The sequence below is a fragment of the Camelus bactrianus genome, chromosome 14 (genome assembly GCF_048773025.1).
Source record: "Camelus bactrianus isolate YW-2024 breed Bactrian camel chromosome 14, ASM4877302v1, whole genome shotgun sequence".
NCBI lineage: Eukaryota > Metazoa > Chordata > Mammalia > Artiodactyla > Camelidae > Camelus > Camelus bactrianus.
In genome coordinates this window covers 37,656,351-37,672,520 of record NC_133552.1, presented here as the reverse complement: position 1 = coordinate 37,672,520, position 16,170 = coordinate 37,656,351, and the positions used below count along the sequence as shown (strand labels likewise).

The following is a 16,170-nucleotide window of genomic DNA, read 5'->3' as shown; positions in this document are numbered from 1 at the left end:
TAATATGCAAGCTATATTTGGACATGTATCATTTACATAAATATGAATTTAATCATACTTGATAGTCTAACAGTTCTTACCTAGAAAACTAAATATCATACAGACACAAGAGATAGAAAGTTTTGTATGTTATATTTCACTTGAAATTATGTGACTTTAAAATGATCAAATGATTTCAAGTTAAATATATTTATTCTCTCCTTACTATCTTTAAATCACTTTCATGTTTCCTGAGTGATCACTTGAGCTCTACCTGTGATAGGGAAAACATTTGTTGTGAGAGCTGTGTCTATATGAAGTCTTAAACAAGCAATGATGAAATCTGAAAATGCAATATTTTCTTTATTTATATAGTAATCATGACAAAACAGTGGCACTGGAAAATGTCAGTTTATATTGTAATAACTGTTAGAGCTACAAACCTGACGTCTATAATCCTTGTCAGTTATAAAAATATAGCAAATTGGGATAAATTTAGTTCAGTCATTCAAACAGATTGAAGCTTCTTGTCACCTGCTTTCCTTTGTCATTTGAATACCTTGGTCCAGGTTTTCCTTTAAGAAAGAAAGAAAAGGAAAAAAAAAGAAAGGTGTTCAAAGAAAAGAGCTAATAGTGCAGCAAAAGAATGATTCCAGGAGCTTACTACACTTTGCCAGTTTGCACAGACTTAAAAGGTGTTAATTTCCTTTTCGTGCTGTTAAAATTCTGCACTGTCATTTTCTAAATAGTGTTGACATAAATAAACCTTAGCATTTTTCCACACAATCTCCCTTGCCCCCACTCCCAGAAACACAGTACAATAGTCTAGCCTCTTCTGTGAAATGGGGACAATAATACCTGCTGTGACATAGAAGCCCCTGTGATTGATTGATTAATGTCCCTTAGACACAATAAGACATCTGGATTAAAAGAATTTTTGAAGTACACGGCACAAAAGAATTTTATTTTATTTTATTTTTAACTTTGATTGGAATATAGAACTAGTACATTAGAGTTGAAAATTTTAGTCTTGAAATCCTTGAGGAAGTCGTTTGATCATTCCAAATACCACAGTCTATGCCATTTATATAAAATGTAACTTTAAAAAGTCTTTACAATCTCTGTGTGAAATGTAATTTCAAAACGCTGAGTGGTAACTAGAAAATCTTAGATGAAAATCCAATTAACACACTGTACTGCTTAATAATGTAGGTTATTAAGTGCTATTACATGGAAATTGTTGTTTAAATATATAAATAAACAACATTAAGTTTTTAGAATATAAAGTAATTTTATTAACTTGTTTCTGTTTCTATATAAATCTGTAATAGCATTTTAGTCTTCACTTAGCTGGCCAAAGATGACTTAGCTTCACAAGTATTCTATGACCTATATAACCAGCAGACAATACTAAGGCAATTTTACTATAGCCTGGCAGGCATGATTTTCAAAGTACTAATCAGGTACAACACAGGTGAGAACATGATAATTTCTTGCTGTAGAAAACATGCATTGACAAAGCTGTATAGGGTTAATTGAAAAGGTCTAATTGGAAATCTAACCCATAGACTGGAAGATGCATATTTGAAAGTCATATAGTTGAAAATCTAATACTTTGTTAAATTCACTAAGGAAAAAAGTGATTAACATTGCAGCCAAAAACCCCCAATAAATATTCTTCTACGAAAACTAAAATTAATGGGTAATAACATGTCCCTGCTTCATAAATATGCAGATATGACTTTTTAAAAAAGAAATAGGAGAGGTGGGTTGTGACCAGCAAATGTTTTATATACGGTTTAGGCAGAAACCTCGTTATGACAGCAAAGGGTTAGGAATATGACCCTTTAAATTTCATTTTCTTCCAGGAATATTAATAAGATCTCTAATAAAAGTTCTCATCCCAGAGTTTAGCAGCTGGAATATAATAGGGCAAACAATAAGCTTCAACTATTCTAAAATTAAGAGCTAAGACTAGTATGATTAAATAATCCCAATAATTGAGATATGCCAAATAAACACCAATAAGGTGGAATGCACTGAAGTCAGTAGCTCTACTTCTATATTATTTTCTATCACCTTTGTAAAGAATCTACATTTACTTCATTTGGGGGCTTTGACTGGTGGTTTCTGTTAATTGAAGTCTCATGGTTATAAATTTTATCATGTGATTTTTTTTTTCTCTTCCTTAACTTTCATCTGTGTTCACTCTAAGATTTCACTTATGAGCCTAGGGTATAGATGGGTTCTGACTACAAGTAAACCTACCTCTTAGCAAACAGAAGAAATTCCACTTCGTGATGATGTTAAACAATTATTGCTAAGCTATGTGTTGCGATCAGAACAAGACTTTGAAATGATTGTGGTATGATTAGAATAAGAATGTGAGATCACTGCGATGCTCATGAAATGAACCGGAAAGCGGCTGTGCCGCTATGTTTATTGTAAATGTATCAGAGTGATGGTTCATTTATTATTTTAAACTAGTTCAGAGCATAAAATAGTTGACAATTGGAACAATGCACTAGCTTTAACTGCAGATTTTGTAAATGGCAAAATGATCATTCATTGTGGTAAAATAAAAACCTTCCTTTAATTCACTCGCATTATTCTATGAGGTAATGTTTTTCTTTTGACTTTGGATACTTAAACAATCCTTTTTATTATTTAATTTTGTATATTCTGATCACACAAAATACTATCATAAAACTTGTTTAGCTATTTAAAAGCATTATCAACCTATGGCCTGCCAGAAACCTGTTTTATATGTCATATATAAGGCATTAATGTATTTTACAGTGGGCTTTTAGGCACTGCACTTTTACTGTGCTTATTCACCGAGGAAAAGTTTGCATAAAAAAAGAGTACATTTTCATAGATGTGGGGAAATCGTAATGTCAAATGAGTTGCTTAAATAATAGAATTATTTATACAATATCTAAATTTGGTAGGTTGGCTTTTTTTTTTAACTTTTAAATATCTAAAAAGAAGTGTTCATATTGAAAAAGAAAGACATTGTATTCAAAAACAAGAAGTGTTCCTGAACACATCACCATAGTGCATAGAACTACGTGAAGAGCCTTTAAGGCATCTTCAGCCCAGTACAGGATGGGGAACACGGAGGTTTAAAATAAATGCCCTTTATCCTCCCTGTAAGTTAGAATAAGTTTTCAATCATGCATTAAGACCTTCTCAGATAACCTTTATAGGTCATGCAAAAAAATGATTTTTTTTTTTTGTTCCAAGTGAACTGTTATTTTTAATGCCTCTAACTTTCCTCAGGTATCTGACATTGCAGGTACAACCCATCACACAAACCTTCGTGGTTTAATGATTTTAAAAGATCAGTCCAATACAGATAGTGCTTTTGGGGCCAGTATTTCAGGAGCAAGCTAATCCTTTCGAGAGCCATTCTATCCGACTCTCTTAGGAAAATGAGAAACGTGGGAGGATACGCGACAGAACTGGAGTCAGAGAAATGAACTGCACAGGGAAAGACAAGCACTACATGTAAAGTTGGGATCAGCAGACGGTGGAAGGGGAAAGGAGACGCTCCGCAGCTTGGGGAGCAGCTGGAAGGGACTCCTTCCAGCCTCCCGCAAGCAAAGTTTGCAGCTAGGTGCGCCGACGCGGGTTTTGCCGCAGCCGCGCGTCCTGGAGAGCTCGGGTTCGCTGATTTCCGGGCGCGGCGGGAGCAGAAGCGCGAGGACAGCCTCGATCAGCCTTCACGGCCCGTCCTGCTCCCGAGACGAGACTTCGCCCCGCACACCAGACTGGCCTAGGGCCGACTAAGGGGATCCCAGAGGCCGTCCTTTTCCCCTTCTCCCGGCAGCGTCCGTCTCCCGGCATGTGGGGAGTGCTCAAATTAATTTCCTTTCCGGTCTTGACTGAGACTCAAACATCCTCCGTCCCGACCTTTCGCTATCCGCCCTCTCTGCCCTTCCTGCCAGTGTCCCCGCCAGCAAAGCCTCTAGCTGCAGCACCGGGCGTGTAGTCCTCCCGGCCGGTGCTCCCCTCCGAGGGGCGGCAATGCACCTCACGTCCCGGACCGCAGGTGAACTCTTCCCCATCTCTGCATTTTGGTCCCTCATTTATAAATGCCAAGAGAGGTGCGGAACGTGCGCCCGCGGCTGAGCCGCCTCGCCATCCCCCCCTCAGCTGCCTGCCGCGGTGCCCGAGGCTTCCGGATCCGCGCCTGGCAGCCCCGCCGGCCTCCCGCGCCGCCCTTGCTCGTGCGACCGCCGGGGCCCTGCCGCCCGCTGCCCCGCGCCGCCCCGAGCAGCCGCCAGCTCGGTTTACGCCTGTGAGAGCGGAGTCCGCGCGGGCCGGGGGAGCGTGGGCGCTTCCCTCCCGGGCCGGAGCCTGCCGGGCATGCTCAGTGCACCTCCTGGAACCCGGCTCTCCCGGGGCCAGGATCGGGGCTCCGGGTTTTCGGGGCTGCCGAGGGGGCGCTGGGGAGGGGAGGCCGGGAGACAGTCAGCGCCTTGTTCCGCGCGCGGCTGCGGCCGCCCGCACCGCAAGATAAGGACCAATCAGGGGCCGGGGGTTGGGCTTAGGCCGTCACGCCCTCCCTCTGGGCTTATTGAGAGTTATATCAAGAAATTCAGTTCAGAGAGAGGAGAGGGAGAAGGAGAGGGGCAGAGGAGAAGGGAGAGAGGGAGAGCATGCCAGACAGGAAGGAGCGCCCTAGAGTCTCCGAAGCACGAAAGAGAGAACCAATTAGGAATTTTTCGGGCAACTGCCACCCTGGAGAGCAGCCAGAGAATCACCATCACCCCAACTCTGACGTTTCCTACAAGAAGTTAGAGACTTAAGCAGTCTTGACATCGGAGAGAAATGGTATGCTTGATGCTGTGGAAAATACCCCTGAGCTGAAGAAGTGCAACTGGATGTTGTGTGTGTGTGTTAAATACCAGAAGAGCTCAGACCCCGTGGGTAATAGAGACGAAATGTGGAGAGAATGACTAACGACAAATCTGTGAATTTGTTCTCTGGAGTTGCTAATTTGCCAGCCCGAAGCAACACATTTTACAAGGAAGAAACGTTTTGCTGCTTCTGATTTCTCCCCAAACTGGTGCTACCAGATGCATGGCTTTTTATGTGTTGGAACAGATCATTCCTAACTGCAGCATACCGGGAAAGGGGAAAGGTTGAGGCAACTAACGTAAGTGTAAAGTTTCGCATGCACAATTGTAAATTTTGTTTTTAGCTATGTCCTCGTTGTAGACGAAGGATGTTTGTAATTGGGTAGACGGTTGGGGCAGAGCTCACCTACTAGGCTGTATCTGCATCCCTACCTGCATCACTCTGCCGGAACTAATCGCAGGCATCAGCTACCGTGCAGCCTAATGCAGATAAGATTAGAGCCTGGGAACTGACCAGTTCTGCTCAAGTAGGTGGCTGCCTGGAGCCTTGCACCCATTTAAATTGCAGTTAGGGGAGCATCTAAGCAGCAGGATTTTTACCTGCATTACTGAATTGCAGTATTTATGTGTGGCCGATGTTAACTAATACTATAACCAGAGATCGGGGTTAAGAAACTGCATTTTTTTCTTCTTTTATGCTCAGTAGAAAATATTATGCTGTTACATGGAAATGTTAGCTGCGTTTCACTTACATCTTGGCACGCTCTTCCACCTCTAGGATAAGGAATCCTTTATTATTATATACATTGTAAAAGTTTTAATGTGTTTATTAATTCTAATGGGGATAATTTGACATCATGGAGAAATGAGAATGAGGTCTGTCTGGTAAGAAATTGGAGGTCTTGGTATTGTGCTTTTAGGCAATGAGGATATGGAGTGGCCAGTGACTATTGCTTCTGATGCTGCAGCACCACGTCCGGATGCTTGTTCCCCGGTAAAATTGTGTGAGAAGGCAGTTGAGGAACTCGGAAGAAAGAAAAAGATAGTCTTTTTAGAAGAAAGAGATGACTCAGTGTGGCAGAGAAGAAAACATATCACATTTGACATGTGACAAAGCAATTAGCAGGAACCATAGCTAAATACTTAGTGTTTTTCACTTGCGCCTAAAAAAAAAAAAAAAAAAACAAAAAACAAAAACTAAGAGAGGTGGATTAGAAGCCAGAAGGCGGGTAAGACAAGGGGGAACAAGGGGGAGGGGAAAAGGAGGACAAGAATGCATGTTTTGAATTAAACAGTGTCCTGAAAACAGTCTGGGTGAATACAGGTCAAAATAGCAGCTGTCCTTAATCCAAAAGTAGAGAATTTCATTTTCTCTGGGCAAATGCAACAAGCAGGGGATATTCAGTGTTTCTATTCACAGAGTTAACTTGCAAACAGTGGCAGAGCAAACTGCCACGTTTACTAATAGGTAGTGGAAAATGTGTTGTGATGTTTCGTGACTGTGTGCTTTTGTTTACTGAAGAGTAATATTGTCTATGCGATTGTGTTGACAGTGGCTGTCTCCAAATAAGCGATGAGCTGTAATGCGTCCTCCAGTCCATGCACGCTTCCTCTTGCAATTCGTGCATCTTTCCTCAGTGGAAACCTTTAAACCCTAAAATCCAGGAAAAGAAAATAAATACATTATCATGGACCTGAGGGATTTTTACCTGTTGGCTGCTCTGATTGCCTGTCTAAGGCTGGATTCTGCAATAGCTCAAGAACTTATTTACACTATTAGAGAGGAATTGCCTGAAAATGTGCCCATAGGAAACATACCAAAGGATCTGAACATTTCTCACATCAATGCTGCCACAGGGACCAGCGCCAGCCTTGTCTACAGACTGGTTTCTAAAGCTGGGGATGCTCCTTTGGTGAAAGTATCCAGTAGCACTGGGGAAATTTTCACAACCTCCAATAGAATAGACAGAGAAAAACTCTGTGCTGGAGCCTTCTATGCTGAGGAGAATGAGTGTTTCTTTGAACTTGAGGTGGTGATCCTCCCCAATGATTTTTTCAGGCTGATCAAAATAAAGATAATTGTCAAGGATACCAATGATAATGCCCCCATGTTTCCATCTCCTGTCATCAATATTTCCATCCCAGAAAACACTTTGATCAACAGCCGCTTTCCAATTCCATCAGCAACAGATCCTGACACAGGCTTCAATGGTGTACAGCATTATGAATTGTTAAATGGGCAGAGTGTTTTTGGACTGGATATCGTGGAAACTCCGGAAGGAGAGAAGTGGCCGCAATTGATTGTTCAGCAAAACTTGGACAGAGAACAGAAAGATACCTATGTGATGAAAATCAAAGTAGAGGATGGAGGTACTCCACAGAAATCCAGCACAGCCATACTGCAGGTCACAGTAAGTGATGTAAATGACAACAGGCCAGTGTTTAAAGAGGGTCAAGTAGAGGTGCATATTCCAGAGAATGCTCCGATCGGCACCTCTGTAATTCAGCTCCATGCCACTGATGCAGACATAGGCAGTAATGCTGAAATCCGGTACATTTTTGGTGCCCAGGTCGCCCCTGCAACCAAAAGACTCTTTGCTTTAAATAATACTACTGGGCTGATTACAGTTCAGAGGTCCTTAGATCGAGAGGAGACAGCCATTCACAAAGTGACAGTGCTGGCTAGTGATGGCAGCTCCACTCCCGCTCGAGCAACGGTTACCATCAATGTCACTGATGTAAATGATAACCCTCCGAACATAGACCTCAGGTACATTATCAGTCCCATCAATGGAACAGTGTATTTATCTGAGAAAGATCCTGTCAATACAAAGATTGCCCTAATTACAGTTTCAGATAAGGACACCGATGTGAATGGCAAAGTGATCTGTTTTATTGAGAGAGAGGTCCCATTTCATTTGAAGGCAGTATATGACAACCAGTATTTGCTAGAGACCTCCTCTTTGTTGGACTATGAGGGCACCAAAGAATTCAGCTTTAAAATTGTTGCCTCTGATTCTGGGAAGCCCAGTTTAAATCAGACTGCTCTGGTAAGGGTTAAGCTTGAGGACGAAAATGACAACCCACCAATTTTCAACCAGCCTGTAATTGAGCTGTCAGTTTCTGAAAACAACCGACGTGGGTTATACTTAACAACTATTAGTGCCACAGATGAAGACAGTGGGAAAAATGCAGATATTGTTTATCAGCTTGGACCGAATGCCTCCTTCTTTGATCTGGACCGAAAGACAGGAGTTTTGACAGCCTCCAGAGTCTTTGACAGAGAAGAACAAGAGCGATTCATTTTTACAGTAACTGCCAGGGACAATGGGACCCCTCCCCTCCAAAGCCAAGCGGCTGTGATAGTTACTGTTCTGGATGAGAATGACAATAGCCCCAAGTTTACTCATAATCATTTTCAATTTTTTGTGTCTGAGAATCTGCCAAAGTATAGTACCGTGGGGGTCATCACAGTGACAGATGCAGATGCTGGAGAGAATAAAGCTGTGACTCTTTCCATTCTAAATGACAATGATAATTTTGTGTTGGATCCGTATTCTGGAGTCATAAAGTCAAACGTCTCATTTGATAGAGAGCAGCAGAGTTCCTATACTTTTGATGTCAAGGCCACCGATGGGGGACAGCCGCCCCGTTCCTCTACTGCAAAAGTAACTATAAATGTCATGGATGTCAATGACAATAGCCCGGTTGTCATTTCGCCACCTTCTAATACTTCTTTTAAGTTGGTGCCTCTCTCGGCCATTCCTGGCTCGGTGGTAGCAGAGGTTTTTGCAGTGGATATTGACACTGGGATGAACGCTGAACTTAAGTACACAATTGTGAGTGGGAACAACAAAGGCTTGTTTCGAATTGATCCGGTAACAGGTAACATTACTCTGGAAGAAAAACCGGCACCCACCGATGTGGGCTTGCACCGTTTGGTGGTCAACATAAGTGACCTGGGATACCCTAAGTCTCTGCACACACTTGTGCTGGTTTTTCTCTACGTTAATGACACTGCTGGCAATGCCTCCTATATCTATGACTTGATTCGCAGGACTATGGAGACCCCATTGGACAGGAACATAGGGGACAGCAGCCAACCCTATCAAAACGAGGACTATCTCACCATCATGATCGCCATCGTGGCGGGCGCCATGGTGGTCATCGTCGTGATCTTCGTCACCGTTCTGGTGCGCTGTCGCCACGCATCCAGGTTCAAAGCAGCTCAGAGGAGCAAGCAAGGTGCCGAGTGGATGTCCCCAAACCAGGAGAACAAACAAAACAAGAAAAAGAAAAGGAAGAAAAGAAAGTCTCCTAAGAGCTCTCTTCTGAACTTTGTTACAATTGAAGAGTCCAAACCCGATGATGCAGTTCACGAACCTATCAATGGGACCATAAGCCTGCCGGCGGAGCTGGAGGAGCAAAGCATAGGAAGGTTTGACTGGGGCCCGGCACCTCCCACCACCTTCAAGCCTAACAGCCCTGACCTGGCCAAGCACTACAAATCCGCTTCTCCGCAGCCCGCTTTCCATCTGAAACCAGACACTCCGGTTTCTGTGAAAAAGCATCACGTGATTCAGGAGCTCCCTTTGGACAACACCTTTGTCGGGGGTTGTGACACCCTTTCCAAACGCTCGTCCACTAGTTCAGATCACTTCAGTGCCTCAGAGTGCAGCTCCCAAGGAGGCTTCAAGACAAAGGGCCCCTTACACACCAGACAGGTAAACGAGCACTTTTACTGGTCTATAAGTACTGCATACAAGTGCCCAGTCAACCAGTATTAATGTGCCAGTGTGTCTATTGTTTTGGTCTAACTTTAGCTTAGTGATAAAGAGGGAAAAAAAAAACTTGACCCCTTTTCTAGTCCTCTGGGGCTCAGTCAAGAATTTTTAGAACAGCTTTGAAATTTCTGAGTTCTGAGAAATTATTTAACCTCCCAGTTTCCTTCAAATGGCAAAAGATGAAAAGAGGAAATTATTCCAAAATGTCCCAAGATAATGTTTGCCAAAGAAGAAAACCTGTCCTGATCTGCCAAATTCTGTTCCTGGGGTTTCCAAATTGACTGCTTCAACGTTTCCACATTACCTTTTGATCTAAAAAAATCACCTTCAAATCTCAAGTTTTAACTGACATTTGAAGGTCTGACTATAATAATTATGTTGGAGCTGTGGTTGCTAAAGGGGTTAATTTTTTTTAGTCTCTAAACAAGATCGTAGAATACTAAACGTACATCGGCCGTGAAGCACATGATTGTTGATAGATTGCAACTAAGCCATACAGGAAGTCTTCTCTTTGCTTTCAGATGATTTTATTGTATTATAGTAAATTGGGGATTGACTAGAAAGGTTTGCAGATTGCCCACAATGGCCAAAGTACTCTTTCAAAAAAAAAAAAAAAAAAAAGAAGGAATGCTTTCTCCCTGATATAACTGATTTATACAGAAAAGAATGAATCCATTGTAAATATTCTCTCATCTTAGTGCATATGCATAAGTGATCTGTCATAACTCATTTTAAACTGTGAAATATGCCATATGAAGAGGGATTAAGAGGCTGAGAAACTCATATTTCAACCAAATCCAGAATTAGTTTTTCTTAGGTCTAATAATTCCTTGTTAATAAAGATTTAAATGCAGCGCTGTCTAATTTATTTCACTGGTGCTTGTCTGTTGCCATGAAAGCTGAGTGTCAATAATAGCCTGTAGATGGCACTAGGGTATCATGTCGCTTGTGCTGGCCTGGTGCCAATCCCGCAGTAGCAAGGGAAAGGGGAGGGAAGGCTCAAGCTGGTATTCCAGCCAAAGATACCTTTTATTTAATGATAGTTGCTCTGGAGCAACTAGCATTTAAGTTCATTTGCTTGCTTTTTTGTGATTCCCTTCATACACCAACTTTCTAGGATTTCCTAATCCAAGTTCTGGCTGTGTTGGTATTGAGTCCACCCAGGGTGATGGACCATCTGAACGTGTTAAAGTGAGGAACATAGAGATTTCAGAAAATCAAGTAAAACAAAATAAATCTGCAGGGTAGTATTGACAGTTGTTGATTAGTGTTTGAAAACTCAAGAGTTTTTCTTTTTCTTTTTTTTTTTCCCGAGTGGCATCTGGATGGGTTAGAATGTCTTACTGAAACTCTATTTTTCTCTCACCATCCAGTGTTTGTTGCTCTGGAGTGACTTGAAGGTTTGGTGGTAGTAAGATATTTATTCATACTTTTGACAATGAATCACAGAGATACTCCCTGAACACTAAGTACATGCCTATGATTATATAAATAAAATCTCCATTTCTTAAAAGATTAAATAGCTAGTGCATTTAAAAAGTACATGTACCTAGAGCTTGAATGCACAGGCTGAAAAGAATTAAAATACATCAGCCCAGAAGTTCTAGAGGAGAATAAAAAGTTATTAGATATATATTGAAGTTTGAATGAATTATTCTCATGTTAGACTTCATCAGCTTGTTAAAAGAGGTTTGGGGTTTTAAAATTTAGAGCATTTCTTAGTTTTGTAAAGGTTTATGAAAATCGGTAAACAGTTAATCATGGTAAGAAAAGTAATTTTTGAAATGCAGTGGAATTAAATATGAAGTTGCTCTTTTAATGAAAAATGGCTTTTTATTATTTACTTTTAATGGGATGTCACTCACAAAATACTGATATTTTATAATTTGCATAAGATCTGAAAAAAAAAAACTAACACAATTTAAAACTCTTCATATAAAATTTGAAATTTCTCTTCCAAAGAAACCTACTGGTATTATTCCCACATCGTCTTTCTTTTCATGTAAGTGTGGTGGGTATTATGAACAAGGAGACACAGACCCACTTTTTCAGATTTCTTCACAAAAGTTGAATATATATGTGTATATATATGTGTGTGTGTGTGTACATATATGTATATACACATAGTACAGAGGCATAAATGTTAAGTGTGTTTCAGCAAAGTATGGAAAAGATCCTTTGTTGAGGCTTACTCATAAGAAAATTTGTTTCTATGATGTAATCTTTGAAATAGGATGCTGAGTAATTCTCTAACTGGAACTAAAGTGCATTTTAGACATTCCTTAGGACTATGTGTCACTGTGCAGTTCTCCTCATAGGCATTTCGATGTTCAAATGTTGCTATAATTCACGATTATGATAAAGAGCTATTGAAATGGCTTTGCTTATTTATACCTTTTAGAAGTTTTCATGCTGAGAAAAAAATTGTGACTTTGGAGGAAAGGAATGTTGGAAGTAAGGACTGATGATGCTTACAGCAATATGTATACAATTTTGGTATAAAAGAGGCATATTTTCTATGAATGAGGAACACAGATTATATACTACTCTTTAAATTATTTTTTCACAGAACTATCTGATTGTTATCTGAAGATGTTCTAGTTAAGCTGAAAGGAAAAATTCTTCCTTTCTTTTTTTAGCTTCTTCACTTCAACTAGTTGCTTTTATACCAAATGTACTCCTGAAGCTACACAATTTTGAAAAAGTAGGGTTTATTACAACAAAAGCTTTCAAAGGAATTTATGAACTAACATATAAGCTGTGAAGATTTTTAGTTGAGTGGGCATAGATTACTGTTAACAGCAACATCTTTTCACTTTATGGTGCTAGTTGATGTGTGGATAAAATGCAAGATTCTTGAGCACAGGGTTGCCAGATATAAATATCATGAACTTGTATTGCCTGTACAAAGAAAACATAATGTCTTCCTTTTACACCATGAGTTTGCTTGTAGTGCATTGATTCTTGTTTTGTCTATTTTCCCCTGCTGTTTCCCCTCCTGTGACCCTGCAAATATCCTATGAAACAGTCTTCACCCACATTCCTCATCCACTCTGTTTTACCAAGGTTCCTTCTCCTTGAATGTAACAGATCTGTCACTGTATTGTCCATAAGTTATTTTCTATGAATTTTTGGAAGTCCCCTTAGCATTCATAGATTGAGTGAAATGCTCCACCCCCTTTTAAAGCTAGATCATGTCTTATTCATCAATAAGCAAAGGTCATAGTTACAGGGTTGAGAGGATGATGGCATAGTCACTTCCACTAGGGCTTTGAATGTCAAAGCTCATTGGTGCATTTTCTCTAAAAGGAAAAGATTTTTTTGGTGGATGTGATTTTTTAAAATGTGGTATTTAAGGTCCCAAATTTGAGGGTGGAATCACCCAGAACGTTTCTTAAAACATGAGTTGTTGGGCCCTACTCGCAGAGGTTCTGGTCCAGGACCACTGGGGTCATCCTGAAAATCTGCATTGCTAACAGGCTCCTAGGTAATATCGATGCTGCTGGTCCAGGGAGCACACTTTGAGGACCACTGCCTCAGCATCCTGGAATAGGAAATGTCAACCCCTTCCCCTTCCAGATTATCATTTCCAGAGGACCTGTTTTTGCACAGTCCAACTCTCAGCTCGCTTATTGACAGCTGTTTTATTGTAGCTGGAGGCTTTACAGTAAGCTGTTTCTTACTGTTTCCCAACCTGGTTGACAGCATTTGGGGAATTAATTTTCTTGGCCCCAGTGTGCTTTTTGTAGGGATGTAAATGAAAATGTTAAAGAAAAAAAAAGGTGACCTATTTACATTTGACAACTTCTTCCGGTAATAAAACAATCTGTGATAGTTGCACTAGAGTTTGGTTCTGGGTAAACAGTCATGTTTAATTTTCTAAATGAAATGCTTATTTTAGAGCTTAAATATCCTTACTTTAACTTTTCACAGTCTAGAGTATTAAGTATTTGCTCAGATATACATTTGTGTATATATTGAAGAAATTATACACTGAAAATGTGTTTGCACGCCCTACTCAAGTGTATACATGTACTTTTACAGTATAAAGGGAATTACTTCTATTCCCAATCATTTAGAGATACTATATTACTTTTACGATTACTTTTCATTTCTGAGTAATCCCACTACAACTGCTACTGAAATGCTGTTATGTCACATAAAATGCACAAGATAGTCCTAGAATTGCTATTTAGAACAGTGAGAGAGAAAAGTGAAATTGAAAGTGAAGGGAGCAAATGTTAATTAATGTGAGGCTACCAAAAACTTTGAGATATTTTAAACTACTAAATATTGCCATCTATTGTGATGGATGAACATGGGTGGGATGTGGGCAAAAATTGCTCCCCAAAATGTAAATTGTATTTCAGATGTTATCAGTTGTGATTTCTGTTCCTCCTTTGCTTTGGCTAAGTGCTCTATGATCATGAAGTCAGTTATGAGGTAGAAGATACCTAGGGCCCTTGGATATTGATTCAGATATTTGAAATGAGCATAGGCCAGGTGTCCAGCCTGGCTACCTTTCCTCTTGGGTTTGTAAGACAAATATTTAATGATGTTTTTTTCAGTTTGATACAGTTAAGGTTGAAAATTCAAGGTACATTTGAGCATTTGTTGCTAAAAACCTGAAGGAGAAATAAAAATTGAAAAGTTACCACTGTATTAAGTATGGACATGTCTACTGATGACTGAACACTGGTTAACACAGAGAAAATAATTTCAGTAGTTAACATATTCTATTATCTTAGTTTCTAAATTTTGTTGCAATTAATTATATATAGAGAAACACTCTAAACTGATGTTCCCTTAGCTTCAGATGAGTCATCCTCATGGTGTTACAGAAAAGGCTTTGGTATCACTAAAATCACCTTGTAAATACTGTACTTTGTTACTAATGTGTGATATTTTTATGGAATGTGCATAGTCTTGTTAGTTAAGTATTTCAAGCCAAAATTTATCTTCTTACAATAGCACAAATTAAATTAAAATACAACATGTGAAATGGTAAAACAGAATTTAGATTTAATGGAAAACCTCAAATCTAAACTCAGAATTCCTCATAACTAATTCTGAATTATTTTGACTCTTAAAGTTTCATTTTCATATTGACATGTAAGAGACATATGTAAATTACACCCAAGATATTAGCAGTGGCATCCTGAAGAATCATTTTTCACAGCCCATTATTTTACTTGATGGTACTGAGGTAGGAAAGTGAGACCTTTGAATTATTTTCTTTTATAAGCCCTGTTTTCACAATTATTTTTATTTTATTATTTGTTGAGATTGTTTGATTTCAAAATTTTTCTGGTTGGCTTGTGGGGGAGTGTAGAAATTCACCAGGTGCTAGAAGCTGAATGCTTGCAGTCTAGCAGTACCAGACTGGGTGTTTACAGGAGTCGAGGCCATGCCAACTGTCTTGCTATTTTTCAGTAGTTTCTCAGTTTGACTTTGTCAGAGTTGAGCTCTTAGCTTACATATAGTTAAAACAGACAAAACCAAAGCTGTGAGTCTGGTTAATGGTTTACCACTTTCGCCTAAAATCCTTGCAGTTAGCTTTCTCTGAATTTAGTCTGGTATGTTCTTAAAAGGGGTCCCCCGTTAAAACTATAAATTAGTCTCTTGCTAAAATTAACAAATTAATATCGTGTATTTCACATAATTGGAAACAAAGTAAGAATTACTTTTTATTTAATGTGGATTTTTAAGTTTTGTCTTTCTTGACAGCTGATATTGTGTTTAATATATTTTTCAGAATTGATTACATACCAAGGCCCTAAAATTTATATCAGGTTTGTTGAAATATGACTCTAATCCCAGGCCAGGTATTCGTGAGAATTTGGAAATGCAGGTCAGCAAGAGGTTTACTCTAAAGTTTTCCATGTCTAGAAGCATAAAAATCACGTTTAATAGGTAATAATGCTAACATGTTATGGCCTTTTCATAGTTAGCACCTCTAAAATGTACATCAGATCACAGAAACAAATCCAAATCCAAAAATATGATCTCTCAATTTACAAAAGGAAATATACTTCACTTTTGAAAATTTCATCAGTTATTTCAGACAGCTCTTAAATCTGTCCAACATTTCATTTGAAAAGGAACACTTGCTTTTTGCCTTTGTTTGATACAAACCTATCAGGCTGTCAGTCATCAAAAACATACAACAAGAAAGATATATTACCATGATTGACATTTTGGTCTTGATTTATATTCTTTTTTTCCCTGAGCCAAGATTCATTAAAATATGAAATTTCTAAATAAGTTCAACAACTATCCTTCCTTAACAGAAAAGAGTGATGGCAGGAATAAACTGGGAAAACAACCCATATATAATCTCTCACTCATATTTTTGTCCTATAAGTAGTTTGCCTCCTATAGACACAAATAGTGGCAGAATCAGAATTTTCTGTGTTATAATATATAACTTAAGGCACTCAGAACTTTAAGTCATTCATTAAGGACCTGTTTTTACATATGTCTCCATTATTTAAATGGCCTGTGAAAATATTTCCCCCCAGCCTTTAACAGTTTGATTGACT

At 39.4% G+C, this 16,170-nt stretch overlaps 1 protein-coding gene across 10 annotated transcripts in view; it reads left to right on the top strand.

The window, feature by feature from the left end:
• Positions 1 to 3,973: 3,973 nt before the first annotated feature.
• Positions 3,974 to 16,170, top strand: part of PCDH9 (protocadherin 9) — an 859,400-nt gene continuing 847,203 nt past the window's right edge. For 9 of the 10 annotated variants that reach the window (XM_010973565.3, XM_010973563.3, XM_074378304.1 and 6 more), the window contains exons 1-2: positions 3,974 to 5,143; positions 6,398 to 9,568. In XM_010973565.3, coding sequence (XP_010971867.1) covers positions 6,533 to 9,568 — 3,036 coding nt within the window. In that variant the 5' untranslated portion in view covers positions 3,974 to 5,143; positions 6,398 to 6,532. The remainder of the gene's footprint in view (positions 5,144 to 6,397; positions 9,569 to 16,170) is intronic. The other variant, XM_045509147.2, reaches the window with a different exon arrangement.